The sequence below is a fragment of the Chlamydomonas reinhardtii genome, chromosome 2 (genome assembly GCF_000002595.2).
Source record: "Chlamydomonas reinhardtii strain CC-503 cw92 mt+ chromosome 2, whole genome shotgun sequence".
In the NCBI taxonomy this organism is placed as follows: domain Eukaryota; kingdom Viridiplantae; phylum Chlorophyta; class Chlorophyceae; order Chlamydomonadales; family Chlamydomonadaceae; genus Chlamydomonas; species Chlamydomonas reinhardtii.
Genome location: NC_057005.1, coordinates 7,886,358 through 7,913,280, shown reverse-complemented (window position 1 = coordinate 7,913,280; position 26,923 = coordinate 7,886,358). Strand labels below are relative to the sequence as shown.

Below are 26,923 nucleotides of genomic sequence, written 5' to 3'. Positions count from 1 at the left end.
GTCTACACCGCCCAGCAAGACAAGGTGTGAGGAATCCGCATCAGCAAACTTCCAGCCAGCCAGCAACTTGTCGGTACAGTAACTTCGGCGTTCGACCAGCCATGCACTCCTGCGCTGCCGCTGCAAACTGTTTGCTGTCTGCTTGGGGTATGGGCGTCAGCTGCACCCTATGGGACCTTGCCAACCTGCCTGAACCCTGTCCCATCACACGCCCAGCAAGACAAGGCTCAAGGGTGTCCCAGACAAACGTGAAGGCCACATCTCCCTCGCGCTCTGTGGGCTGGCGGGGTCTGGTTTAGTTGGGTTTGGAGTAAACCGAAATATTGTACACCCCCCCCCTTTAACCATCCGCTTGCTGGTAAATGCTGCCAGGTGGACCGTGGACGTGAGCGATATCGTGTGCATTACACACAGGGCCTTCTAGCCACTTAAGGGGCTTCGCAACGGTCGCCCCGCATTCCTGACCCTCCTCCGCTATCAGCCATCGGCCCGCGGCTTCACGTGCACCCAGGCACTCCATCCAACGAAGACACATACAGTACAGGCAGCGCCAGGACCTGTAACACGTTCGGTACCATCGCCCATATGGCGCGCACTGCCTGGTTCGGGTTTCCACAAACGCTTGAGCGTGCAAGGCCAGCAAGCCCAACCGCCCCAACGCGTAACACCAATCCTTCATTGCCAAGTACGGTGAATCCTATTGCCTCGCTTATCGTCACCTGCACTGTGAGCTTCCTTCCGCTTCTACATGACAGGGGAATAAACCCGCTTGACTCTGCACATCATGCAAAACAACATGGCTTCTTCGGAAACAAACCAGCCGAGTTATTACTTCTAGTGTCAGGTTTCCCCGCCGGCAGCCCGTGGCCTCCGGCCGCCTGCCCAGTCGTTCCAACAAAGAGCAAGCCACTCTTCCACCACACTTTCCGACAAACACAACAAACAAAGAACAAGGACACACGCAGGGGGTCCGGTGGTATTCCTGGCACCACATGGACATACGGCTTGCCGAGCAGAGCGAGGCGGCACACGAAAGGCCGAGAAGACCGTTGCAACTTCATGATAGACACATGATCGACACAAAGCAGCAAACGCCACACCGCGCGCTACTTTCTTAGTCGTCCGCGTCCGACACTACCTCGGGCGTCACCGGGGAAGCCGGCTGCTGCTTCGGTTGCGCTGGTGCCGCACTGGCGGCCGGCGGCCCGGCAGCTGTCATGGTCGGCCCTGATCCCGCGGCCGTTGCACCCGGATTGGGTGTCGCAGCCCCGCTGGCACGGGCTGTGGCATGGTGCCCCGCGCCTCCCGGCTGGCGCAGGTCCACCACGACCACCGTCACGTTGTCGCGCGAGCCCTTGGCCAGCGCCGCCTTGGCCAGCGAGCTGGCCGCCTTCTTCACCGCCATCTTACTGCTGGAGGTGCGGGTCAGCTCCCCGTTGAACTTCTCCAGCGCCAGCGTGCGCGCCTCCTCGTTCGTGAACACATCCTGCACACCACAGACGCCGGGGCCCAGGCATTCAGCAAGTGAAGGACTGGCAAAGGACCGCACTCCACGACCATGCACCGCCGGGTTTCTGCAGTGAAACTTGTCCGCCCCGCTCACCCACAGACCGTCGCTGGCCATGACGAGCAGCGTGTCCTCCGGCCGGCGCAGCACCGACGTGATCTGGGATGGTCACAAAGACGCAGCTTAAGAATGAAGGAAAAGCAGCTGACCGTATCACCACCACCTGATTCCCAACAGGCGAAATAAATGGCGACATACAGTTGTGACCCACCTCCGGCTCCGCAATGACGAAAGGCCGCAAGCAGTGGTCCCCGATGGCTCTACTGACCGCCAGCTCGCCCATGACCCGGTCCCACCACACATAGCCGCCCGCCTGCTCCACACGTGACTGCGGCACGACAGGACGGGCATGTCGTCAAGGTGGGGTCGGGACTGGATCTCGCCAAGCGCACCAGCAGACCCGTCAACATGCTGAGCACTTACCACTTCGTCCGAGCGCGTGGCCTTGTGGTCCAGGCTCAGGGCAATAGCCTCCTGCTCCCGGCAAAGCAGCGCGCGAGAATCGCCTACGCATAGCCACGGTGAGGTCATGATAGAGCCCAAGCTGGTGTTTTGAGCGCATGCATGCGCCTCACTCACACTTTGTGTCGCGACTCACCGCAATTCCCAACCCACAGGTGCCTGGTGGTCACCAGGGACACTACGGCCGTTGTCCCAACTTCGTGAGCGCTGCGAGTTTGTGCCAGCTGCGAGTCCGTATGCAGGAAGGCTGCCTTAAGCGCCGCCTCAATGCCGTCAACGCGCAAAGGCCACGTCTCCGCTGCAGCCGGCGCGTCGGGTGCCGGCGCTGCGCCCGCAGCCTCCGCTGAGCTGCTCGCGAGGCCAGCCGGGGCCGACGACGGCGTCGGCAGCGGCGCGGACGCCGGCTGGCCCTCTGCCGTTACACTCGCCGTCACTACCGAGCGCAGGTTCTCGTGCAGGCTCTTCGCACAGTGTTTCGCGACGTCAGGACCTGCGCCGAGAAGGAGGGTCTGTGATCTGCCGCACACCGCCCCCGCGAGCAAGGGCATTGCCATCCACCATTGACCATGTCCTCAGCCGTCAGGCGGCAGCTTACCTCCATGCCCATCATAGACCGCGAAGAAGTGCACAGTCACTGGATCTGTCCCATGCTGCGCTGCCAGCTGCTTTGGATCTGCCGCCGCGGCCGCAGAGCTCGGCGAGCAGTCGGTTGCGGGGGTGGCTGAGCTCGCAGCGTCCTCCGGTTTGCCCGACCCAGGTGCTGAGCTAGATGCGTTTCCCTCAGTTGGAATTGCTGTTGCACCTGCATCACCCACGGGCGGCTCGGCAGCAGATTCCCCGGCCTTCGGCACATTCGGGGGCAAGTGGTCCCCCGCGTTGCACGTCCACCACTTGGGAATGACGACAAGATCCGGCACAGCTTGCCAGCTGCAAAATAAGACCAAACCACGCTCAGCTTTGGCATGCGCTCCGAGACCGCGAACCTGGGCACTCACCTGTCCTCCATGGTCATACGCTGCCCCACGACTGATTTGGCCGCATACGAAGGGCATGCCTCTGCCCATTTGGCGGGTTTGGCAGGCTCGGCTGCCATTTGCTTCTCTGTCTTCACCACCTCCGTGTTCAGTGCAGGCTGGGCAGCTGCAGAGAGAGTGAAAAGAAAATGTCTTAAGGCAAGAACTATTGCACCAAGGGGTGCAGCAACTCCCAGCGCGCCAACTCAAGTGGGGCTCCGAGCCGGCAGCAGGAACTTGCTTTACCTGGGAGCTGGGCGGGCTTTACAGAGCCTGCACCGGGCTCACCAAGCCCATGCGCCTGTTTCACTGCCGAGGCCTGAGACTCGCCCGAGGTTGCCTTGCCCACAAGCCGCTTAAATTTTTTGAAGTATTTTTTCAACCCTAACATCACCGTGCTACCACGGACATTGCAAGCAACCGCTAAGAGTTACAGCAATAAATTCGCTCAGACACAGACGCTGCGAGGGTTTGTCATTGCCGACTAAATGACAGTGGTGACAGTGTAAAGCACGTTGCCGTGAACAAACATAGATAACATAGCAAGTGAGCGGCGTAAGTCCCAAACCGGCAAACCCAGAGCGTGCATGGGGGTGAAGGTTGCATGAATGGCATGGGGGTTCGTGCCCGTATCCTCAAGTACCCGGCGATACCCGGCGGTGGTGGAGCTGCACGATGAGTTGTACCGGCCGCTGCTCACCCGCTGCGTGCTGGGGCAGCTGGACTCGGAGCTGCAGCGGATTGCCCACCCCGCCGACTACGCCACGGTCCTAAGCCTCCGCGACGCTGCAGGGGCAGGCGATACAGTTGGCTTCCCGCCGCGCCACCCACTATTCACGGAGCAGCTGTGCGCGCTGTCCTTCTTCCCCGCGCGTAACGGCATCACCGATCGGTCCTACACCCCAGTTGCCAGCTACGGCCTCAAGTACGCCACCGTGGATCTGCGCATCTTGGAAGCCCTTGACCTGCAGCCTCAGTTCCGGGACACTGGTGGCGGCGGCGGCGGTAGCGGCGTGCTGGGCAGCGCCGGCGGCGGCTTGGGCGCGCCGCACCACCAGCAAGCGGCGCCCGGCGGCGGCGGCGGCGGCAGCGGCGTGCTGGGCGCCTCACCGTATGTGGGGGAGAAGATTGGGTTTACACGCACCGGATGTGCTGCGCCGGTTTAGCCAGCAGAACCGCAAGCACATCCGGCCGCAGCTCCTGGCCGCAGCTGGTGCAGCACGACAGCAGTGCGGCTCAACATTGCGGGGTGAGCAGCTGGCGGCACGGGCGCAGCGGCTGGGTATCATACGGCTGGACCCAGACGCCCGCTTACAGTCCTTCCATACGGACGACGGGGTGGGCCTCCGGATGACCTTCAAAACGCCCATACACATGCCGCCGCATGTCAGGCCGTTCGCGTCAAAGGCGGAGGCTGCAGCAGCAGCGGCTGCAGCGACTGGGCTCCGCAGACAGGCTGCTAAGGTTGGGTTACATGCAGCATTGCAGCTGCCAGCAGTAGAGGTGGCACTGAGCACCGCGCGGGGGTGGAGCCCATCATGGTCGGCATCGACACGGGCCGCGCCAAGCCAGTGGTGGCAGCCATCAGCAAGCGCGGCATCCAGCGGCCGAGCGACCACCTGGACGTTCCCTCGCGGGCGTTCTACCGGGACATGGGGATGGCCCTGAGCAGGACGTGGAGCGAGGGGCGCGCCAGCCAGCCAGCTGTGCGTGCTGCCTTGAACGCGCTGTCGGCAGCTGGCGGCCTGCACAACGGCGTGGCATCCAAGTGGCGCGACACGCTGCAGGCTGAGCGGCAGCACGAGGCCACGCTGCGACAGGAGTACCTGCTGCATGCAGCCAGGCTACCAGCTGCAGCGGATGTGGCTGTTCCGCCGCAAGCGTGGAGCCCTCGACCGCGTGGCGGCGAGCCTGATACGGGCGGCAACGTGCTCTGGGCCCGTGGAGCGGCCCTTGGTGATTGGCCTGGGCAGCGCGGGCTTCAGCCCAAACAGCCGCGGGCAGCTGTCGGCGCCGACCACAGCACTGCACACCGCGCTCATCCGCGCCATCAAGCTGGAGCGCGGACGTGGACGGCGGCACGTGGAGCTGCACGACATATGGGAGCACCGCACGTTGCTGTGCTGCTGCGCATGCGGGGCGGTGACATAGGCGGCGCTGGTGCACAAGCCGGCGGTGCGCAAGGGCGGGCAGCGCATCTGGGCTGTGGCCCGGTTGGAGCGGCTCCGCAGTAGGCGCATCCGCTCATGCAAGGAGTGTGGTCGGGCAGAGGGCAGGGCGGAGCACCTGCGCGACCGGGACATGCAGGCGGCGCGCAACACGCTGAGGCTGCTGCAGCACCAGTACTACGGCGCACCCCGGCCGCAGTACCTCTGCGGCTCTGCCACCAGCCGGCGGCGGGTGGCGGTGGCGGTTCCCCGGCGGCGGCGGGTGGCGGCGGTGGTGCCCCGACGGCAGCTGAGGTGGAGCTGCTCAAGCAGACGGCGGCGCGGGACCCGGCCGTGGTGGCGGTGGCGTGGCTGTGTGCAATGGTGCAGGTCACTGTCACGGCACGACAGCAGGCGGTGGTGGCAGCGGCGGCGGCGGATAGGAGGAGCAGGCACCGGCGCCGGGGGCAGAGGAGCAGACGGTGGTGGCAGAGGACGCATGAGAGACAACAAGTTTGACTTTGTGGTTCTGTGAAGACTTTAGGCCGGGTTGATACCGCGGCCATGTGTTTGCGTATTACGGTATGAGCTTGAGGTCCGGGTGTGCGAGTGTGCGGGGAAACGATGCATGGCCCTGAACCTGAACCTGAACCTGAACCTGAACCTGAACCTGAACCTGAACCTGAACCTGAACCTGAACCTGAACCTGAACCTGAACCTGAACCTGAACCTGAACCTGAACCTGAACCCCCCAAGACATTGCAGTTTGATGGTGCTGGGTTATTACCCTTGCTTGGTCGGACTGTCCCTTATTGTAATGCCGCATACATATAGTGGTATCCCAGTACAAACCTCGTAACGGAGACGACACACATGGTTCAAGCAGGTTGGACTCTGTGCGGCACCGGCACGCTGGGAGCTTGAGTCGAGGATGGACGTCGAGACTCGAGAGCTGTTGGGTCTCCCTTCAGCAACAAAGCCACCAGCAGCCTCTAGCAGCCCCAGACCATAGCCCCGTACTTGCACAGACACTGATAACCTCTTCATTCATCAGCCATCACCCCTGTGTATCACCCATAGCTCTCAAAGCGCTGCCTTTTGCTGTCCACTGCGCCTCACGCTGCGCCAGCACGGTTGGCCGGTTGAATCTGCGGCGTGCCTCGTGTCCTTGTCTCAGCTTCTCAGCCTCCTCCAAACTCAGTGACAAACGCGCAGCACGCGCTGATGCAGATGCTGCATGGTAGACCGCAGCCAGGCAGCCTGTGGCCCTGCACTCAGAGAGGGCAGGCAAGGCCACGTGGAGGAGAGCGCGGCGCGGCCCCAAAAGCGGCGCCGGCACGCAGGTTGAGACCGGCCGGTGGCTGGTTTGCGGTCTTTGTTGGCGAGCATAGCATAGGCAGTGCGTCTCGATATCGGGAGGTTTCTCAGGCGGCAGGGTGTGTGGGAACGTGTGGGAACCGTGGTCCGTGGGAACCGGCGCGTTGCCCATCCCCTTACTGTCGGAAGCCCGTCAACAGAAACCGCGGATTGGTCGATTGAACATATTATCATTAAACTTGCACACTACTGGATAATTGCATTTGGTGCCCCCAGTCTTCGAGTGCCTCACGCTGAACGATTGCACCTAGCCATGAACTCGCTGGAGGCAGGGCGCGTCCTTAGCGTCCTCGACGAGGCTCTAGAGGGAATCAGGTACCAAGATTGCCTGATGCGCTGCTTGAGGGTGCCGCTCCCGCGGCATGCGTGCTCGCAGAAGGTTTCTAACTACACGCCCGTGTGTGTAGGCTGATTTCATATGTAACACAAGATGTCCTTGATACGGCGGAACAGCTGCGGGACATGCTCGGCGAGGTGCGCAAAAATGACATGCGTCCGCGCGTGGTTTGCGAAGTGACAGCATTGGATTTGGGCATTTCCGGTGCTGCAGGATCTGGCGAACGCCCTCATCAAGCACCGACAGCTGATTCAGTCGGCAAAGTCCACCCTCAACAACGACCAGGTGCAGGCTTCCACACTGGAGCTCGTGCGCCTGCTGAAGGCAAGGCTTCCATGGGGTGTTACGTGGCAGCTGTAAAACAAGGGAAGGGGATAGCGGTGGACCTGGGGCTTGGATTGCGTGAAGGCAGGGCGTGGCGTGCGTGTCTAAGCGTCATGCGCCCTCACAGCCGGCAATCCAAGCAAAGTCAATAGCACCGATGAAGCCCTGCGCATGCGCTGAAACATCTCCCAAACAATGCTGTGTGCATGTCCGTGTCCTGCAGAAGTCACCCTCAGCACAGAGGCTCCAGGTGCTTCCATACGAACGCACGTACGGCATTCTGCAGACCCTGCAGTACTTTGAGCAGGTAGGTGCTTGGGCCGTGCAGGGTCACCGCCCGGCGACATGGCAGGGACCCGCGCCTGACAATTTCCGGCCCCTGCACTGCATCGCAGCTGAGGCAGTTCGCACAGAAGCGGCTGACCACCACGGTGGAGGAGGACAGCAGCAACAGGGAGTTCTTTGAGGAGGTGAGCGGCGTGCAGGGCGGTCAGGGCGAGTCGCACCTTCCTGGCCGCGGTGATGGGCACGCCAGCCACGATGCCTCGACAATTTGCCAGGCTGACATGCATCCTACCATTCGGTTCAGGTCCGGGACCGTGAGGAGCGAGCGGTGGCGGAGCAGGAGCAGCTCAAACAGAAGCTCAAGCTGCAGCGGGTAGAGCTGCAAAAGGCGGCGGGGACCATTCAGGTGCGTAGTGGGATGGAACACCAGAGCCGTACCGCCTCACGCAGCGGCAAGTGGCCGTGTTCTAGGCCGTACCGGTGCCGCTGTACAGTTAGCGACGTGGGAAATGCCACTTACCGTCGGCTACCCACCGGGTTTGACACCTGGATGGGGCACTTTGCCCGCGCACCCCATAGACCAGGTGTCAAGCGACGCAGCTGTTATTTTGCTGATCTGTTTGTACGTGTCCTGCAGGTATCTGAGGACCGGGCTCGTGGCGAGGTGTCGGAGGTGCAGAGCTCCACGCAGCAGTCGCGAGCCGCCATCGAGGGCTCGGCGCGCGCCCAGTCGGAGGCGGATAAGTCATCATTCCAGGTGGGCGGCAGGCCAGCGCGGACAGGGTAGTCGGCCAAACAGACAAATGGCTGCGAGGGACAGTAAAATGCGCATTGGTCTTGTTGGCGCATGGTGTAGGTTGCACCGCAGCTCGAGATCCCTACCTCAAGGGCGCACACACCGACGTACGTGCTCTGACCCCCATGTGGCCGGCGCCGCCCCTCCCGCCTGCAGTCTGATCTGGACCAGGTGACCAAGGAGCTGGCGGCGGCACGCGCCGAGCTGGCCCGGCTGCGGCAGGAGCACAAGGACAACGAGGCGCTGCTGCGGAAAGCACGCAAGCGGGCGGAACAGGTGGGCTGGCGGCAGCGGGAGGGGGATACATTCATGATTATTGAAGGGCAGGGATTTGGCGCCTTTAGCAGCTGGGTGGTGCACGCAGGGTGTGTTCCCGTCCGTATGCTGCTGTGGCATTAGGCACTACGATATGCACTCCTGCCTCCGATGCTGCCGCTGGCGCCGCTCGCCCTACCTCACCTGGTCCCGGCCGGCCCCTCAGGACGTGGAGGTGCAGATCGGCGAGTATGATGCCGATGTGGGCGCCAAGGAGGAGGAGCTGGGCAAGGCGCGGGCCGAGTACGAGGAGGTGCTCAGGCAGCTGCAGGTGCGTGGGCGGGTGTGCACGCGTGCAGGAAGGCCCAGGACAGGCCACACCGACCAAACTGAGCGCGTGTGCGTAACAAGGTCTTTGCAACATGGGCTTTGCAACAGTCCACGTTCAGCGGCATGTAATCCCCGGAAAGCCCATGGGGGGCATGTGTGTCCCACTGCCGCACCCAGCGCAACGCTGCGCCATTCCTTAACGCCGTCATCCCCGAACTAGTCACGCCTGGAAACCCTCTCCCTCTGCATGACAGGAGTACAACAGCGGCTGGAGTGAGATGTACCAGGAGCGGCTGGAGTACGAGGAGCGGGAGCGGCGGCTCGCGGACCAGCGCTTCCAGGTGGGCCGGGGTGTGGTGCAGGCGCACTGCGAGTGGGAGAGGGCGAGGGGAATGCGACGACGCCCGGGACAGGCCCGGGTGACAAGGCAGGCTGCTTTGCTGCCCTGCCCTTCATGTCCCGTTGGCCAATCTCAAGCTGTTATGAATCAGCCCCGCTCCTGCCGCTGCTGCTGTCTGTGCCACCTACTGTGCAGGCGGCGCTGTTGGCCGTCCGCCAGAACCACGCGGCGCGCGTGATCCAGTCCTACTGGCGCGGGTTCAAGAAGGCGCGCGAGGCGGCGAAGAAGAAGGCCAAGAAGCTCGAGAAGGCCAAGGCGGCCAAGAAGAAATAGGGGGTCATAGGGGTGAGAGGATGGAAGGCGTGGAGTGGAGTGGGTGGTGTACGGCCCCGTTTGGTGGGGAGGGCACATCGGCGCGCTGATGTGTTGGTCGCGTTGAGCACAGAGCCCGCGGCGGCAGGACGTGGCAGGCGGTTAGAGGCCGTGTGGCGCTGCTCGTGCCAGCTGCGTGGGTGGGTGGGAATAGATTGTTAGATGGCGCGCGCCAACGAGGTGTAGGCGTAAATGCAGGGTTGCAAACTCATAAGGCTTTCAAGTTCTTGCTCAGCGCAGGTTGAGGCCGGCCGGTGTCTGGTCAGCGGTCTTTGCTGACAGGCATAGCACAGCACAGTATGTGATGCTTGACAGCGGGACGTGGCTGGATGCATGGCGGGACTTGCCTGTACAAACCGACCCAGGTTATGTCCGTTATGTCTGATTCGAAGCGGAGCAAATTGAAAATTCTGGTTGGCCTGCTGCCTGCTGCACTAGTGCTTGATAGCTGGGCGCGATTGGGCTCATATGGCGGGCGGTGCCTGCACAAACCGACCCTGGCTATGTCCGGGAGATGAGGATAGCCGGGAGATGAGGTTGTTCGGCCTCAGACTGAGGGGCTCAGCCCCTTTTCCCGTGACCGGGGAATCTTGTCCAGTTTCTTGTTTGATGGCTGTCGAAGCGGCCTAACCGATTAGGACGCTAGCTAGTTACATGGGTTCGGCTAAGTGTGCAGGATGAAGTGAGGTACGCGGCATGTGTTCTTCGCAAGGCATATGCGCTCAATGCGCTGGATGCTGGGCACATGTGCCATGCGCGGCAAAACAGCAGTCCTCGTTAGCCGCTGCTGGCTGTGTAAGGACAGAGGCCGTCCGTGTGTCCTGCGCGCCTGGCAGGAGGCCACCTGTAGTTTGGGAGGCCACTAAGGCCAGGCCCCCGGGCAAGGCTGAAGGCTGCATGGGACGTGCCCTATACACTCGACAAGGTTGTGGGTGCGGGCGATCGGTTCGACCATCTGGTGTTGTTATTGCGCAAGTGGGGAGTGTTCGTGATGGACTGGTTGCTAGCTCCGGGTGCCCGGCGACTCAGTCTGACTCAACAGCAAAGCTACGCCGGCACGCACACGCCACGTATGCACCAGGCAATCCACCTGGACGTCAATGCTGGTTCTCTTGCAATGGCTTCGTTCTTCATTTACAGCACCCGTGCGCCCGCAGCCTTGCTGCGTTGAGTGGTCGAGTGCTTCCTACTGGCTCCCCCTGCTTGAAACTCGCGCGGAGTTCACAGGCTACTCATCTGGCTCAGTCGCTCACGCTGCGTACTTCAATACCGCACGCCAATAAAGAATTAGACGCATGGCCCCGGTTAACTCCGTCCATACCTGACGGGCATGTTGGCGCCAGCGCTCAGCTAGCAGCAGAGCCATGCGGCCGCTGCACAAGTCCTCCTCCCTGACTCGTCCGTGTAGCCAACCTCTACTCCACCGACCTGTCGCACCCTCAAAACTGCTTCCGGGGACGCCAGTGTTCCATTGCCGTCCGGCGGCTACAGGCCCATGTGTGCAGAGACTTGGTTGGGTTATTTTGCATACACGCAATCTCACGCAAGCAACTGGAGATACAGAATATCACTGCACAACTATTTTACCCAAACCAAACGCTCTACCAGGTGCGCGGCCCCACTGCCCCCCGTCACCTGACGCACCGTAACCGCTGCTACCAGAGCACGGCCATGCACACATTGACTTCTAACGTCACGCAATTAATCAATTTTTGTCCAGAAGGGCGGCATGGCGTGCCGACATCGCGGCAAGCCCAGCACTTAAAAAGAAGTCATTGTCCACTCCTGGGGGGGGGCCAGCTGCGCGCTTCTTTATCCCAATACGAACACCAAAACCCGCGCCGGCCAACGCACGTCGCCGGTCGCCCAGGGCACAGGTCGCCCAACTGGGGGTCCTTGTGTCAGTATGTGTCAGTGTTCAAGGCCCCAGCAGGCCAGCCCTGCACCCCGCTGCTGCGAGGGCCCCACAACCGGTCCACCTCATCGCCGTGCAGCGCCACACGCGCGCCCACGTGGCGCCGCGTGCCGGCTGCCTGGATGCCGTGTGTCCGGTGTCCGGAGGCGGGCGGCTGCTTACTGCGTCTTGAAGGCGCCGAAGCCCTTCTTCTCAACGTCCTCCTTGGCGATGGGCTGGGGCCCGCCGGTCAGAATGCGCGCGGCCGTGTCCTTGCCCACGAACTGCTCTCCGTCGCTGTGGGTGGGGCGGGCGCGGGGATCGAGAAGCGGGGAGAGGCGCGCGCAAGATTCAGTGAGGTTCGCTGAGAGCGTGTGTTGTCGTGTTTGCTGGCCTCCCCCACATGCCGCCACCCCAAAGAGCGCATCGCCCCCAGCCTCATCGTGTACCCAAGCCTCTTCCCGTCGTGCCCCTACCCCTTCCGCTCCCCGTGCCGCCGCCCCAGCGGGACCAGCATCATGCCCACTATGCATTACTTAGCCCCCCACCCCCGCCCAAGCCCGACACTCCGTCCACCACCCCGCACCCAGCACACTTGAGGACTTGACTAGGTTTAGGTCACTTGGTGACTGACTCACTTGAAGTGCTCAAAGTTCCTGATGAACATGTGGCCAAGGCTGTTCAAGCACATGGCGAACTCATCCTTGTTGGGCCACACGTTCTCGGGGCTCAGGATCTCGGCCGGCACGCCGCTGATGGCCTTGGGCACCTGCAGCCCGAAGATGGGCGTGGTCACGTACTCGGCCTTGTCCAGCTCGCCAGAGTGGATGGCGTCGATGATGGCGCGGGTGTGCTTCAGGCTGATGCGCTTGCCCACGCCGTACCTGCAGGCAGCAAACAACCGCACAGAGGAGCGGAGCAGGCGGTCAGCCAGGTGCGAGCCTGACCGACTACCCTACTACTGTGTCAACGCACACGAACCCATTGCGCTTCCACTCCCGTGCACCACCCCCCGCCAGCCAACCCTGGTCGTGATGTGTGCCGCCGCGTCACTCACTTGCCGCCGGTCCAGCCAGTGTTGATGAGCCAGGCGGTGGTGCCGTGCGCCTTCATCTTCTCGGCCAGCATGGTGGCGTACTTGTAGGGGTGCAGCATCAGGAAGGCGCTGCCGAAGCAGGCGCTGAAGGTGGCGGTTGGCTCAGTCACGCCCATCTCAGTGCCGGCAACCTTGGCACTGCAGCAGCAAAAGCAATACAGGGCGCCGGGGGAGGAGCGGTCAGACGCATGTTATAGCCGGGCTGCATTGCTTGGGGCTTCTGAGCGTACGCTGTCCTGCGTGTCTCGTTCCCTTATGCTCGCCAAACACCACACAACCCGACTCCCACCCCTCGGCCGCCAGTCACGTCAACCACCGCGCCGCCCGCATGTTTTGTCTGCATCTATCGCTAGGCGCTTCAAGTATAGATTCGGCGTGCGAGTGCCCCAGCGCTCCCAAGGCAACCCGACTCCCGCCATCTAAGGCACCCAGCCAGCCACTCCCAGCACCGCGCCGGGCAATCCACTCACGTGTATCCGCTGATGAAGTGGTACATGGCCTGCTCCAGGGTCAGGCGCGACACGGGCGGCAGCGCGCCGAAGGCGTCGCAGGCCAGCAGGACGACGTTCTTGGGGTGCGGGCCCACGCAGGGGATGCGGGCGTTGTTCATAAACTCAATGGGGTACGAGGCGCGAGTGTTCTCAGTCAGGCGCTCGCTCTCGTAGTCCACCTCGCGGGTGACGGGGTTGTAGTCCACGTTCTCCAGAACCGTGCCGAACTTGATGGCGTTCCAGATCTCAGGCTCGGTGGTGGCCTTGAGGCCAATGCACTTGGCGTAGCAGCCGCCCTCAATGTTGAACACGCCCTTGTCGCTCCACACGTGCTCGTCGTCACCAATTAGCGGGCGCTTGGGATCTGCATGCAATGCGGCGGGAGCAAGCGGAGGGAGGTGGGTCAGCGCATGTTGCCGTACAATAAAAGCCGTGTACAGCAGCTGGTCCTGTCAGCCGCTTACGCCGTGCGACAGAGTCCATGGCTCCTGGAAATCCAGGCGGGCTGCCCCGTGCACACACGCACGCAATATGTCGCTACGCCTGCCTTGCGCGTCCGAACAAAATGCCCTCTTCCCATTGCCGCGGGACCCCCCTCCCCCACCGCGCCGCGGCCTCACCCGCCGACAGTGTGGTCTTGCCGGTGCCGCTCAGTCCAAAGAACATGGTCACGTCGTCGTCAGCGCCCACGTTGCAGCCGCTGTGCAGCGACAGCTTGCCCTGCATAGGCATCAGGTAGTGCATCAGCCTGTGGGGGAGAAAGGGGGCACAAAGGGAGGGCGGCGGTGAGGGCGCGTCAGTCACGTCGAAACAAGAAAGCCCTTGCTTGTCGCTGAGTGCTCGTCGGATGCGGTGCGGTGTCTAGCGGTATCTATCCTAGCTTTTATGCGCTGATGTGTGTGTGTGTGTGTGTGTGTTCTTGCAGTGTACTCACGTGAAGACGCCCTTCTTCATCTCGCCGGCGTACATGGTGCCCAGGATGACCATCTCCTTGTGCTTCAGGCTGAGATCGATGGAGGTCTGGGACGTCATGAACTGGGTGTACTTGTTGGCGGGGAAGGCGCCGGCGTTGTAGATCACAAAGTCTGGGGAAGGAGGGCAAGAGGGTTGCTCAGCAAACAACAAGGGTGCAAGGCGCCGCCGTGCGGCACGCCACCAAACTACAAGCGCGGCCATGCCCTCACTGCATATGCGCTATCCCCACTGCCGCCAGACCCTCCCCTGCTGCTCACTCACCGGGCTCGCCGAAGGTCTTCAGCTCCTCCTCCGTGGGCTTGATGAGCATGTTGCTCATGAACAGGGCGTGGTAGGCGCGGCTGGTCACCACACGCACCTTGAGGCGGGACTGGGGGGGGGGGCGGTCGGGAGGGCGGGGGGGGGACGGAGGGGTTTGCCTACAGCAACAGGTACCCGAGGAGCCATGCCGCTATAGCTGACGAGGCACACCTTTCGACATTTCCTGTGCTGCTCAGGCGCAAGCACGCAGACCAACGACATGCAAACTCTCGGCAGAAGCAAACAGGGGGTGGGTGCACAAACTCACCTCTGGGTCCCAGTTGACGAATGCGTCCACCACGTACACGCGGTCCAGGGTGTTCAGGTAGTCGATGGCGCGCTCCCTGTTGGTCAGAAAGGTGCGGTCGTCCATCACGTAGTTGGGCGAGTAGGGGCCCCACCACAGGTCCTTCTCGGTCTCGGGGTCGCGCACCACACGCCTGCGCAGCGGCAGAGGGCAGGGGCAAGGGTGGACGTGCGGTGAGCAGGTAACAAGGCACTAAGCGCGGGGGGCGGGGGGCGCAGACAGGGGGCGCTGAGCCTTGGGCCCACATCAGTGCGTGGAAGGCTTGCAAGGCGCACTCACTTGTCCTTAGGGCTGCGGCCGGTCTTCTCGCCTGTGTGGGGAGGCGCGGCAGGGCGGTACCAGGCTCAAGTAGCAGGCCACGGCATGGTCACACCTTGCCTGCAGCAGGATACACACAGCAAGACAGGCGCCGGCGCGGTGAATGCAAGAGTCTCTATCTATGTGGCGCTTACCGGACAGAGTGGCCAGGGCACCAGACGAGGTGATATGGGTGCCAGGCTCGTGGGCCAGAGCCTGTGGGCGTTGGGTTGGATGGAACGCAAGGCTGTCATACAACGAGGCAAAGTAGGCTGGCAGCGCAATCTAAAGGCCGGCAATATAGCAGCTCTGCTGACATGCTGGCCTTGCAGGTTGCGACGGCGTGATATCTTAACTTACCATCTCGTACAGCTGGGGGGTGGTCAGGTTGCGGAAGACAACGCGGGGCTGTAGGCCGCTCTCCCTGGTGAACTTGGAGTCCAGGACGAACTGCATGTCGCAGGGCGCCGGCACGGCGGCGTCCTGTTTGGTGTTGTTGGTGAACTGTGGAGGGAGGGCAAAGGCGCCAGGGGCTGAGCATGCGCGGGGAGGTCAGGTAGCGTCAGGAGAATCGAAGTAGAACCAGGCGTTACTGACGAGGCAAAAGTGTCTGTGACGTCACGCCGTGCTACAGGAGGAGACGCGAAACCTTATTGGGCTCCAGATAAACACAGCAAAACAGCTAAAGGGCTAGGGTGTGACGGCGACGCAACAGTCGGAAGGAATTGCATGTCGCCACTGCCTCACGGCATTAAGAACGCCACTCCGATACATGCCAAAAGATATCAATTGTGTCTGGGCAGGCAGCACGAGGGTCAAAATGGACGGAGGACGCCTAAAGGCTTTGCGTTTAGTACCGAAAGCGGTCCCGCGCTCTCGGCTTGCAAGGCTTGCGCAACACCGCTCTCGACAACAGAGTAGAACACACGCACTAGGAGCTTACCCGCATGGCGACGGACGAGTGAGGCTTGACGACGGGAGCAGGGGCGACCGTGGCGCGGCGGACAGAACGACCAGTGCAGTTGGCAGAAGAACGTGATGAAAGGAGTGCCATGGCTGTAAGCTCCCCTGTGAGATGTTAATATAAGCGATCACGAGCGGGATGACTTTTCGGTTGTGAATGTCTGAGTCGGCCGGTCGATCGGTGGCCGTTTCCGACTCTTTATCGGCGCGGCAAGGCCCATGCCGATTCGCGTGCCAGTGCCACCGCTCCGGCACGCTCCGACACTATCCATTTATGTGTATCCACTAACGAACAATGCAGCTCAAGTCGCGGGCATGACGGGGAAGTTGGCGCTTCAAAAGTGCAAGCAGGCGTTTCGACGTGGACACGCGCTTTTTCTGGGCCGTTTTCCCCTACGGAATTATGCTTTAACGTGTTGATGCTCTCATTATATAATGATGTTCTGCGGTCCAACTGCATAAGGCCACACCAGCAGAACAGACAAATGTCAGCCGACTCGGCTGACCAACCCTCGCTCCACCACCTCAGCGTTGCCACACAGAGTGACCCCTTGCCCAACCGGCATAAGGCGCGCTCGATAGCGTCAGCGAAGGCTTTTGGTCAAGGACTAACGGGCGGCAGCGTTACATCGTCACATGACCTCCGGCGGTTTGACAACTTGTTGCACGGATACCTCTGAAGCCATAGCTGAAGCACAGGTTGGAAACAACGCGGCATTTGCGCTCGCCTGGGTGCGTACCTCGCCAGGACCGTTAGGGTTTGCCTTCCTCCACGGCCCTTGGACATCTCCGCGGCTCCGCGCCAACTGCTAGGCTTCCGTCCGGCGTGGCAAGTCGCCCGGCGTGACAGGGTAGAGCTACTTACTGCATCAGTCTGTGTGGCCGGGGCCAGGTGACCAGGTCTACTGAAAAGTCCAACACCGGCACGTCAAAGCACCATCAACATGCTTACGGCCAGGGCGAGGCCAGGGCCAGGGCGTGTGACCGTGGCCGATCAGTGGACACCCGGCACCCCCGCCTTCCGCGGCCCTTACTGGGACAGCACCATATAGGTTGATCCCTTGGGGTGTGGCGTGACTTGTCGTACCGGGTTACCACCCCACCCGTCTATGCGCAACGTGCCCGCAATTCGACGTTGCCTCCGCGCCTCCGCATGTCATTGCCTTATACCCTTCGCAGCAGCCAGCATCTGCTCTGCATACAGTAGCATTACGCACCCATCTTCGCCATGGACCGGCCGTCCAGCCGCACACGCATGCGCACTCCTGGATGGCGCCGCTGTGTTAGCTAGCCCTTCAACGCATGCACCATTGCACAATGTCTTGTACGGCGCCGCCCCAGCACCAGGCACGCCGCCGCCGGCTCCACCACCAGTCCGTCCCTACACCCGCCCTGCGCCCCACCCCCCGCAGCCCACACCGTACTGTGGCCTTAGCGCACCTGGCGCCCAACGGAGCTCCATGCCCCGGCGGCATTCCTACTCGAGCTGCAGTCCACCACTGATGACATGACGCCGCGCTGATGTGTGCAATACAAGACCAAACTCGTGCTGCCGAAGACCAACATGCCCAGTCTAACCTTATGTCAATAGCTCATTGTGCTCCCGTGCTCCACAGCCCAAAAGCCCGACCTGCATCATGCCCAGCTGTCTGGTGGCCTGCCTCCAGCTCCGCCTGTCCCACCACGCACGCCGCCACCGCTGTGCTGAGCTCCCTGCGCCTCGACCGCCGGGCAACTGGCACCAAGCCGCCAAGCCGCGCACACCCTGTCACTGCGAGCCCTCCCATGCCGCCGCAGCTGGTGACCTGTCCTCCGGCTCCTGCTCCCCCTGCTCCTGTCCTCCATGCTGCAGCTCCAGCTCCTCCGGTTCAGCCTCATACCTTGTCGTCCTCAAACACCCAGTTGGAGAGCTTGGGGCTGCGGTTGCCCACCCGCGCGCAGTACTCGGCGTCCCCGGGCGGTTTGCGCTTGTCGGTGTTGGAGGCAAGCATGGAGCGTAGGCTCAGCACCACCTGCAATGTGAGGTGGAGGACGAGGCTGCCCGATTATATGCCTTCACTAACGAGAAATGCAGCTGAAGTAGCGGGCGTGATGGGGGAGTTGCGAGATTCCTAAGTGCGCACAGGCATTTCTGACGCGCTGGCCAGCGCTTCCATGCACGGCTTCCTCTACGGCATTTGCAACGTGTAGCTTCTGGTCCAGGACGGGAAGGCGGTGGTGATTGTGCCAGACGGGGAAGGCGTTCCGGCAAGTCAACATAACGGTTCGAACACGAGCCCATTACCGAGATTCGGGACCAAAACAGCGGGTTACAACTCCGCCAGCTGGGTTTCGGGTTTGCTAAGATGTTACCGGTATAGGTACGGCAAGGGCCGCGCTTGCTGGACGTCTTATCGGACGCGGAAGAGGAGGCATGGCCCAGCCAAGAGCTGAGCTCGAGAGTCCAACTGTCTTCATCTTTCACCAATGTGGCGCCCGTCACTCAAACACCCATGCCCAGCCTACCGCCGCCGCCACACCCCGGTTCCGCACCACCCCCACCCGCACCTTGCTCATGGTGAGTGCGGGGCTCCAGCCGCCATTGCGCCCCGAGTACAGGATGTCCAGGCAGATGTGCCCGTTGCTGCCGCCGGCCATGCGGTGGGAGGATCGGGGAGGAGTGGGGCAAGGATGCTGGCGTGAGTAGCGTGGACAGTTCCGGTGGTGACCACACCACGCGTCCTGGTGACCAAACCAGAGCAAGCCAAGGGACAACGAGGCCACCTGGACCTAATGTACCTTGATGCATTGAGGACCTTACCCCAATATGGGCTGGCTGGGCCTTGATTTAGTTGGGACTGGAATACACTATCCACCCCACCCGACCCCTGCCCAACCTCTGCACCTGTAGATGTGTGGGTGGATGGGCGCGGGCGCCAGGAAGATGACGTCAGGCGGGTCCAGTGGGTACTGCTCGCCAAAGTCTATCCGCACCCGGAACACCTCATCCGAGTACAGCCGTACACCACCCGCGCCCTCGGGTCCCTGGCCATGTAGCAGGGGGGAGGCAAGGGCGCCAGGAGTGTGAGATGACACCAGGGGGGGGGGGCGTTGGTGGTGAGGGCGGTCGGGACAGGGTGGGCACCAGTGCCTTCGGATGCCGGCTGGCAGCACTCTGCTCCGCCCAGCCCGTTGTTCCGGACCCCAACATACAGTCTGGTCCGTGCCACTGTTCAGCAATTGTCCTCCCGCGTGAGCGCTGTGCCACCCTCTGCCAGCCCCCGTGCTTCCGCGGCCACCCTGCCCCGCACCTGCATGATGACCACCCACGAGGTCATCGGCTCGCACGATTCCAGGCAGCAGCCCTCGGGCGGGCTCCGCATCCTGCAGGTCAGCCACAACAGATACGGCCAGGTGGCCTTCTTGCGGAGCAGCCCTGGCGCGACAGCACGACACGCCCTGTGTGCACTAGGGCACCCCAGCAGGGACCCCTGCCGGCCAAGTGGCACGCAGTGGGCCTCCCCAGCATCCCTAGTCGCCCAACGTCATACAGAACACCCTTACCACTCATTCAGCTCGCTCTGGATGCGTCGTTGCGCTACTGTGCTTAACCGAGTTGCCTGTGCCATTTCTGTCTCGATGCCTACCAAGCTCTATGCTTAGGAATTCACACTAGCCAGAAAGCAAGAGAAAGATACTACTAGGCGAGCGCTGGAAGGGGCGGAAATATACTTCTTGACTCGAGACCTTGTCAGGGTTTTCAGGAGAAACGTTGCTTTCAACTGCACATAAGATTTGTCGCTTACAAATTGAACTGGAAGTATGTGTGTGGAGCGAAATGTGGGCTGTTTTGCCTGCGGGAAGGGCGGGGCCTCGGAATGAATCAATCGCAGCGACTTCGCCTGCGATTGGAAATTACAGGTCATCTCACTCAAGCTTTTACACTACCACATCTTCTACGCTTACACACTTGTCAACTCAGAGCTCCTGCTAGCTGTCCGTCCGCGATCGTTCCCAGACAAGATGGCTGTTAACCCTCTGATGGTGGTGGTGCTGCCAGTGGCCTACCTGCTCATTGGCACGTTCTCCCTTCTTCAGTTCTCGGCGATTCTGCAGCTCATTTCCCAGGGGGCGGTCAAGGTCCGCCAGATGAAGCAGCTTGCGCCCATCGAGCCAGGTCAGATATACTCGATAGGTATACTGAGGCAGGTGGCGGGTCCCACGCGCAATGGTGTACTACGGCAAGGTGTGGCTGCTCACCCATGCGGCCATACACACACGCTTCGCTGCGGCGGCTCAGCGTAGCTTATTGACTCCTTACTGCCGTGTAGCGTTACAAACCGCCACGGCCCCAAACGACAATCCCAATCTCTCAAAACCGACAATAGCCTCCACTCATGCCTTGCTTAAGCAGCCTCGTACTCACTTGCGGCCCGCAGCGGCCTTCATACTACGGCCTCCTAGCTCGGGCCGTACAGTTCCCGATAACCCCACCAAGTCCGCCGTGCCCGCCCAAGCCCGCCCGTGTTGAGGTTGCACTAGTGGCCGAAAGTGCTGCCAGTACTGGGTGTGTCGCATGCACGTAGTGCCTAACGGCAGAGTCCAGACAACCACGCCGCGGCGCCCACGGGTACCACCACATTAATCCGCGGCGGCGCCAGGGGGGGCGGGTGGGTTGTCACCGTCCCGGCAGAGGGACGATCCGAAAATACAGTACAGAAGCACAACGGCAGATAAAGCGCCGTGTGCTCCTGACGCCTACAAGACCCAGCTCGGTCCGGCCCCATGCAGGCACGTACCCGAGCGTCCTGCGCCGTGCGTGACTTTAACGCAACACGGCAGTTACGTCGCAATAACTAGACTTATCTCCACTGCGCTGCGATAAGTCAGCGCTTAGCCCTGAAGCTTGTGGCGTCGCATCCCCCCTCCTTCCCTGCCCGCCGCCTACAGTGGTGACCACGCTGGTCGACTACCTCACCCGCATCTACGGCCCCCTGCACAAGTTCACGCCGCAGCCCACCCACGTGTTGCTGGTGGGTGTCGGGGGGATGTCTTCGGCTTTGTCGTACGGACTGTTGCTGCCGGTCCCGGGATTTAGAGGTGGGTAGGGTAGGGACAGCTGAGGCGATGCGCAGCTGATCAATGGGAGGGTTGCTGTCTGGCAGGAAGAGCCACAACGAGTACCTAACACCGGGCGCCTTGCAACGGTGGTGGCCCAGTCGCAGCTTGTCGCCTGCCCACACTGAGGCGTATGCCTCCCTCCCCCTCCCCCCTCTCAGGCGACCATCGTTGTGGCCCTGGTGGTCAACGGCATGCGCCGCAAGTGAGCGGCGGGGCCGGGACAGGGCGCAGGCGGCGGCGGCGGCGGCGGCAGCAGCCACAGGCGCCCACACGCTGAGCCACCTCAGCCCTAGTCATGGAACCGCCGCTGAGGTTCAAAGGGGGAGGGTTGGAGTTGGCGACGACGGTGCGGGCATGTTGTGTTGAGCTGCGTTGGCGATCGGTTGGGGGGGACCGGGCGCCACGTTTTTGCAGGGTGTGTGGTAGCGGGTTCGGGCGGCAGGAGTAATTGCCAGCACTGCCTTCACTGCCGGCCTTCGCTGCCTAGGCGCAAAGGAGCTGAAGTTGAGACGCAGGGGTGATTGGTTCGCTTCGACTAAACGGTGCTGCAGCAGCCGCAGCTGGTCAGCAGCAGGGTGTACCCGGGCTGTCCCTTGCAGTGATGAGTTCTGTGACTGTGGGAAGGTACAATGCATTGCTGTATTCTACTTGACTGACAAATGTGAGCAATCATGTGTCGATGTGCGCTGTGCCCGGCGCCATCCCCTGTGGCGGGACAGCACGGCATGCAGCAGTTCAGGCCCATAGGTACAGCCCCACAGCCGCAGATGCCCACAGCCACAGAGGCCAGGTGATTGACAACGGGTGTCGTTATGGGACCACTCGGGTGGGCGGTTGCCACCATGGGCGGTTGCCACCATGACTCTTCTTGTGGTTGCCAGGCTTTGCCGTATCCGGAACGGTGGCCAAGCGCCTGGTCCCCCAGACATCGCCTGCACACAACACTACGTAACAGACCCGCATACGGTACAGCACACAGACCAACGCCTGGCAAATCTGCTCATTCCCTCGCATGTTGCATTCCTTCCATTTCAGCCGGCCGCGAGGCCGCCCATCTATTTGTACAATCGGCGACGTGCGGCACACACCGTGTTGAAAGCTGAGAAAGCCAGTAAGGTCTGCTCCCGCGTAGTTGCTACCCTGTATCGCGTGGTCTCACACCTGCACTCGCCCCTCACACTCGTCCGCTGCCGCTTGGATGCATTATGGCTGTGGGGGCCGCCTATAGCCGCAGTGCAGTTCCACCCCAACCAACAAGCACACAGGTGTGCCACTTCTTTCACACGCCTGCGCAGCCCTCGCCTCTCGTCCTCTTGCCGCAGCAGTCGCGCACCACAGCCCACAGCAGCTGCAATCCACAGCCCACAACAAGCCATCGATGCACCAAAACTTTTGATGACCCGTCTCAAAATGCCACACTTCCAGCGCCTGCAGCTCGCCTGTGCGCCCGCCTCCCGCTCTCTATCTCAGCCTCTCAGCGTGTGTCTCCCTCCCTCCTTCAGTCCTTCTTGTCCCCCGCCGCGTCTCCCCCCTTGCCCTCCTTGCTGGCTGCCGAGGACAGCTCCAGGCTCTTGAGCGCCAGCACGGCGCTGTAGTGCTTGACCGTGTCAGACAGGATCTCCTGTAATGACAGGAAACACCCGAGTGTGATGGGCGGACACGCCTGCTGTCGCCACGGCCCCACTGCGAGACAAGGGCCATAGCCGCTCCTCCCGGCCCGGCCCCCCACCCCCGGCCCCCTTCTCCCAGGGCCCCAGCCCCGCCCCACACGGCCCACACGGCCCTGCGCACCTTCTCCCGCGTGAGGCGCTTGGTGGTGGTGTCCTCCTCCAGCAGCTGAGTACGGGGGCGGGTCAGGCGGGGGAGGCGGGCGAGGCGGGCCGTCACAGGGCTTGGCCACAGGACATGGGGTGCAGTGCATGTTCTGCGGAGCCGCGCCAAACCCTTCAGTGCAGCCGCTGCAGCTTGCCCGTCCCCCGTCCTTTAACCACACCTCCAACCACCTCCCCTACCTCGCTTCCCCCACCACTACGCTCACCCCTGTTGTCCCGCCCCGTTGTCCCCCCCCCCACACACACACACGCAGCCAGCGCCACTCACGCTCTGCTGCAGGACCTTGATGTCGGCAAAGAAGGACGCCACCCAGTACGACAGGTCGCGGGGGCGCAGGCCGGCCAGCTCCTCAGGCTCCAGCTGGGGGGGGGGGCAGGCGCGGTACTGTGTCAGGCACGCACAGGGACTGGACCAGGCGACACCAACCACATAACCGAGATCCACGGCAACTGGCGACGACGAAACGGCACCTTGGCACCTACTCCGTGTGCTCGGGCATGTAATCCCCCTCCATCCCCGGCTCGACTCATCACTCTCCTTCCTACCTCTCTTACGACCAAAGCCTCTTTAGGCCAGCAATAACCAGCAAACAGGCGACGAAGCAGTCTCGGCGATTCTATATGCTGGCACCAACGGAGTAGTACACGCTGTTCCCATCGCACGTCGGCAAATCAATCACCTCGTTCTTCATGAACGGCTACGCCACCGCCACCCCTACCCCCACCCACCCCCACCCACCACTCCCACCTGGTCGTCTGATGCCTCCACGTTGTTGAGTTTGACGTTGAGTTTGATGGTGGCGCGAAGCAGGTCCGACACCTCCTTGGCCAGGACCGTCACCTGCAGACCGGACAGGGGGAGGGGGGGGGCGAGGGCGAGGGGGAGTCAGAGGGAGGCGGGTAAGCGGCAGTCAGGTCGGGTGTCAGGTGCCAGTGCTGGTGCCACAGGGCTGCTGCCAGGTGGGGACGGTGCGGGTGCAGTCATGAAGTGTGGGAGACAAGCAGTGGCGATGCCGCCCCGCAGGTGGACGCTGCACGCAACCTCATGATCCGATGATACGGTACCTCCGATACCGCAGCCCCCCCCCCCCCCCGGCCCCCTATCCCTTGCCCCCCAGTGCTTGCCCCCCGCCCTCCCACCTCCTCGCCGTCGTCGGCGTCCTCCTCCAGCTCCTCCACCTCGGCGATCATGATGGGCCGCTCGCGCACAATGGAGCGCACACGGAAGCGCTCGCGGCCCTTGGTGGTCAGGAAGATGCGCCCGTCCTGCGCGGGTAGGGCGCGTGCGTGGAGGGGTGTGTTTGGCAAACTCAATGTTGATATGGCTTGTGTTGTGTTGTGTGTGGGTGTGAGGATGTGTGTGGTGGATAGCCAATGCATGGCCCGCGATTCCGGGACCCAGGGGGGCATGGCCTGAGCTCAGCTGACATGGACCGCCCCTGCAACCCCTTGAGCCTGTGCAGGCCCCCGCGCGAGTCAACACATGCCGCCGCACATGGTACCCACTGCCGCCTGCCTCCGCTGAGCAGCAGGCGGCAGCTGCCGAACAGCACGCGTTCTTACACCTGTAGCTGCAGCCAAACCTGTGTGACCCGGCAGGCCCGATCCCCTGCCCCACCTGTACTTGAAAATGATAGAATGAACCCCTTCCCTTCCGCCTCCTGCCCCTGTAAGCACCCCTCGCGCCAGCTAGCTCCGTAGCTGCAGCGCACACACGCTACCTCAACGTCTGCTTCTCACCCATACGCACCCTCCTCCATCCCAGCCTTAATAGCCTCCATGTCCGGCTCAATGCCTCATGCCCCCGCTCACACATCCGCCAGTACTTCCACCACTGCGTACATACACCTCTCTCTCCCCCCTCCCAGCCCCGCCCACTCCACCCCTCCCCCCTCGCCCGCCCCCCTCCCCCCTCGCCCTCCCCCCTCCCCTCCCCACCTGCCCCTCCCTCCCTGCCCCCACCTGCACGTGTGCGAAATCCACCACCTCCAGCACTGTGCCGATGGAGGCCATGCGCGAGGCGCCGCTGGGGTCCGCCCGCCCGTCCACATAGCACATGCCGAACTTGCGGCTGCCGCAGAAGGGCGAGTCAGCCTGAACCAGACCCTCCTCCACGCTGCTCGTCGAGGTAGCGGCAGTGTGTATAGTAGGGGAAGGGAGAATGGAGGATGGGGAAGGGAAGGTTCAGGGCGATGATGTGGCACAGGTGTGATTGATGGGCGTGGAGAGGGCAGACACGCAACCTGTGCTACATACAGCGCTGTGCGCGGGCTCCAAATTCGCATGTGCCCCGTACTGCAGCATGACACGCATGGCCGCGCTGACGAAGGGCCGGCCGGGCCAGCCAGCCACCAACCCGTGCACCCACGCATCACCGGTCCCGGGGTCCCACCACCCCGCGAGTGGCCCAACCCTCCCCCGTCGCTGCCCCCCAGGCAGGCTTGGACCCACGGCTGTTGTGGAATGACGTCTGTTTTATTTCAGCGTCTTCACGTACACGGAAGAAAACATAAAGTGTGCAAAGGCTACCCGGACTAAGCGTGCTGCACACGCATGCGTTTCGCTCACCCAGCCTCGCCCGCAAGAATCGTGTTGAAGAGCACTCGGTACTGCGGCAATGAGACAAATAGAGGAACGTTTGTGCTGGTTACGCAAGGCCGGGCAGCCCGCGTTGGAAGCGCGCGCAAGCGTGGCCAGTCGCGACGGGTGGTGGCAGACGACCGAACCCTACCCTGGCCTCAAAGATCATGAGGGGCACCGTTGCCGCTGGTAGCGCCACGACATTCAGGGGGAAAATAGGAATTTGTTTAACGCGCCCAGATGCCAAGCACGCGACCGTGGAGCGCGCTGGGCGACGAGCAGCGCTCAACCCAGCACGACGTGCGAGTACATTGCGAGAAGCGAGAGCCATGGCAGCGACGTTGTGTACAAGCCGTGTTCAGTTCAGCGCATGCGTGCGTGGTTTCGGCAGAGCTCGAGGACCTCTTGCAACTAGGATGAAGCGCTACTTAATATGCTATGCATTATTTGAAGTGTCGCGCCCAGGTTTTTGGCGCAGCGGACCTGGTCGCTGAGCTGCATCAAGCAACATCCGCACGTCAACCCTGCCCGTGCCTGCGCACCCCTCAGTCCCCCTCGCAACCCTTGCTCCCCTTCCCTCCCCTCCCAACCCCAAAACACGAAGTCGCGCGCAGCCCCTGCCCCTCCCGGGGAAATCATTACTGCCTCCCACCGTACCCTTGGACTCTGCTCCCGTGCATTCCCCGGTAGGTACTTTTGCACCGGAGCTGGGAAACGCAGGCTGGCAAGGGCTCACAGGCGTACGGGCTTTTGCCAACGCGTTCCGACCTGAACAGTGTACGGGGATTCCGCCTAGCACAGGCGATCACCCGTCGCTATCTCTCTTTACAATGGGTAAGGCCAAACAGGGGGCCGAGGGGGGTGGTAGGAAACGAAGCGCCAGCCTGGCGCCAGACCCCGAAATCACCCAGGACCCCCCTGGAGGGGACGACCAACCCCCACCGACAAAACCATGTTAATTAGGGGTTAGAACCCCTCCATTTAATACCAAACTTATGCCAATCGACTCCTCTTGACGAGCGCTATCACACTGTGACACCGGCGGTCCCCTTCTGAGGCTTCGGTCACACGCGGCATTCTGTATCGAAGTCCCCTCGACCCAGCCCACCCCCGTTTAACGCTCAGCCGTGTGATGTATGGACAGCCTGTATCGTCAGCCTTGTTAAACATGGATTCATGCGCACAAGCGCTTGAGAGCCCCGCAATGTCAGTGCGCTTGTGTCTAGTGTGGGGGCAGGTGCCCGACATGTCCACGCCAGGACGCGCAACTTAGCCCTCCCACGCTTTGTTTGTGCTTATCACGGCATAACGGGCATATCTGAGCCTTGTGGTGCTGCGCTTGGCCCCTAGTTCTGCTTGTGGGGCGCTTCCCGATATCCGCCAGGATGGGCTCCCGAAAGCGCCGGTGGACCCCCAGGACGACGACCGACACCCCAACTTGGCGGCCCAGAACTTCTTCACCAGACCAGCCCTGACAAAATTA

At 62.2% G+C, this 26,923-nt stretch overlaps 7 protein-coding genes across 7 annotated transcripts; 3 read left to right on the top strand and 4 right to left on the bottom strand.

Annotated features, from left to right (window-relative positions):
• Nucleotides 1-392: 392 nt before the first annotated feature.
• On the bottom strand, nucleotides 393-3,574 carry CHLRE_02g141250v5 (uncharacterized protein). The gene is made up of 8 exons (XM_001694910.2): nucleotides 3,289-3,574; nucleotides 3,025-3,169; nucleotides 2,625-2,956; nucleotides 2,166-2,519; nucleotides 1,991-2,073; nucleotides 1,779-1,895; nucleotides 1,604-1,666; nucleotides 393-1,486 (listed from the first exon to the last, which is right to left on the bottom strand). Exons 2-8 carry the CDS (start codon nucleotides 3,120-3,122, stop codon nucleotides 1,115-1,117), a joined length of 1,419 nt encoding a protein of 472 aa, XP_001694962.2. The 5' UTR covers nucleotides 3,123-3,169; nucleotides 3,289-3,574; the 3' UTR covers nucleotides 393-1,114.
• A 970-nt stretch (nucleotides 3,575-4,544) lies between these two features.
• CHLRE_02g141351v5 (uncharacterized protein) lies at nucleotides 4,545-6,019 on the top strand. The gene is made up of 2 exons (XM_043060084.1): nucleotides 4,545-4,947; nucleotides 5,580-6,019. The coding sequence occupies exons 1-2, from the start codon at nucleotides 4,581-4,583 to the stop codon at nucleotides 5,630-5,632; spliced, it is 420 nt and encodes a 139-aa protein (XP_042927820.1). The 5' UTR covers nucleotides 4,545-4,580; the 3' UTR covers nucleotides 5,633-6,019.
• Nucleotides 6,020-6,744: 725 nt separating this feature from the next.
• Nucleotides 6,745-10,530, top strand: CHLRE_02g141350v5 (uncharacterized protein). The gene is made up of 11 exons (XM_001694792.2): nucleotides 6,745-6,881; nucleotides 6,974-7,040; nucleotides 7,117-7,227; nucleotides 7,451-7,534; nucleotides 7,623-7,697; nucleotides 7,817-7,918; nucleotides 8,150-8,269; nucleotides 8,465-8,584; nucleotides 8,790-8,894; nucleotides 9,148-9,234; nucleotides 9,429-10,530. The coding sequence occupies exons 1-11, from the start codon at nucleotides 6,820-6,822 to the stop codon at nucleotides 9,564-9,566; spliced, it is 1,071 nt and encodes a 356-aa protein (XP_001694844.1). The 5' UTR covers nucleotides 6,745-6,819; the 3' UTR covers nucleotides 9,567-10,530.
• Nucleotides 10,531-10,542: 12 nt separating this feature from the next.
• Nucleotides 10,543-16,092, bottom strand: CHLRE_02g141400v5 (uncharacterized protein). The gene is made up of 12 exons (XM_001694912.2): nucleotides 15,909-16,092; nucleotides 15,326-15,469; nucleotides 15,121-15,181; nucleotides 14,948-14,978; nucleotides 14,630-14,801; nucleotides 14,323-14,431; nucleotides 14,021-14,171; nucleotides 13,707-13,834; nucleotides 13,066-13,450; nucleotides 12,557-12,733; nucleotides 12,138-12,383; nucleotides 10,543-11,796 (listed from the first exon to the last, which is right to left on the bottom strand). The coding sequence occupies exons 1-12, from the start codon at nucleotides 16,017-16,019 to the stop codon at nucleotides 11,679-11,681; spliced, it is 1,833 nt and encodes a 610-aa protein (XP_001694964.1). The 5' UTR covers nucleotides 16,020-16,092; the 3' UTR covers nucleotides 10,543-11,678.
• Nucleotides 16,093-16,322: 230 nt separating this feature from the next.
• On the bottom strand, nucleotides 16,323-19,734 carry CHLRE_02g141450v5 (uncharacterized protein). The gene is made up of 5 exons (XM_043060089.1): nucleotides 19,472-19,734; nucleotides 19,219-19,291; nucleotides 18,813-18,952; nucleotides 18,476-18,551; nucleotides 16,323-17,940 (listed from the first exon to the last, which is right to left on the bottom strand). Exons 1-5 carry the CDS (start codon nucleotides 19,534-19,536, stop codon nucleotides 17,803-17,805), a joined length of 492 nt encoding a protein of 163 aa, XP_042927819.1. The 5' UTR covers nucleotides 19,537-19,734; the 3' UTR covers nucleotides 16,323-17,802.
• A 120-nt stretch (nucleotides 19,735-19,854) lies between these two features.
• Nucleotides 19,855-21,704, top strand: CHLRE_02g141500v5 (uncharacterized protein). Its single transcript, XM_043060092.1, has 3 exons — nucleotides 19,855-20,084; nucleotides 20,858-20,940; nucleotides 21,187-21,704. Exons 1-3 carry the CDS (start codon nucleotides 19,931-19,933, stop codon nucleotides 21,232-21,234), a joined length of 285 nt encoding a protein of 94 aa, XP_042927818.1. The 5' UTR covers nucleotides 19,855-19,930; the 3' UTR covers nucleotides 21,235-21,704.
• Nucleotides 21,705-21,809: 105 nt separating this feature from the next.
• On the bottom strand, nucleotides 21,810-25,906 carry CHLRE_02g141550v5 (uncharacterized protein). Its single transcript, XM_043060096.1, has 8 exons — nucleotides 25,592-25,906; nucleotides 25,429-25,469; nucleotides 24,823-24,976; nucleotides 24,001-24,126; nucleotides 23,609-23,701; nucleotides 23,129-23,221; nucleotides 22,820-22,864; nucleotides 21,810-22,649 (listed from the first exon to the last, which is right to left on the bottom strand). Exons 1-8 carry the CDS (start codon nucleotides 25,607-25,609, stop codon nucleotides 22,527-22,529), a joined length of 693 nt encoding a protein of 230 aa, XP_042927817.1. The 5' UTR covers nucleotides 25,610-25,906; the 3' UTR covers nucleotides 21,810-22,526.
• Nucleotides 25,907-26,923: the final 1,017 nt, after the last annotated feature.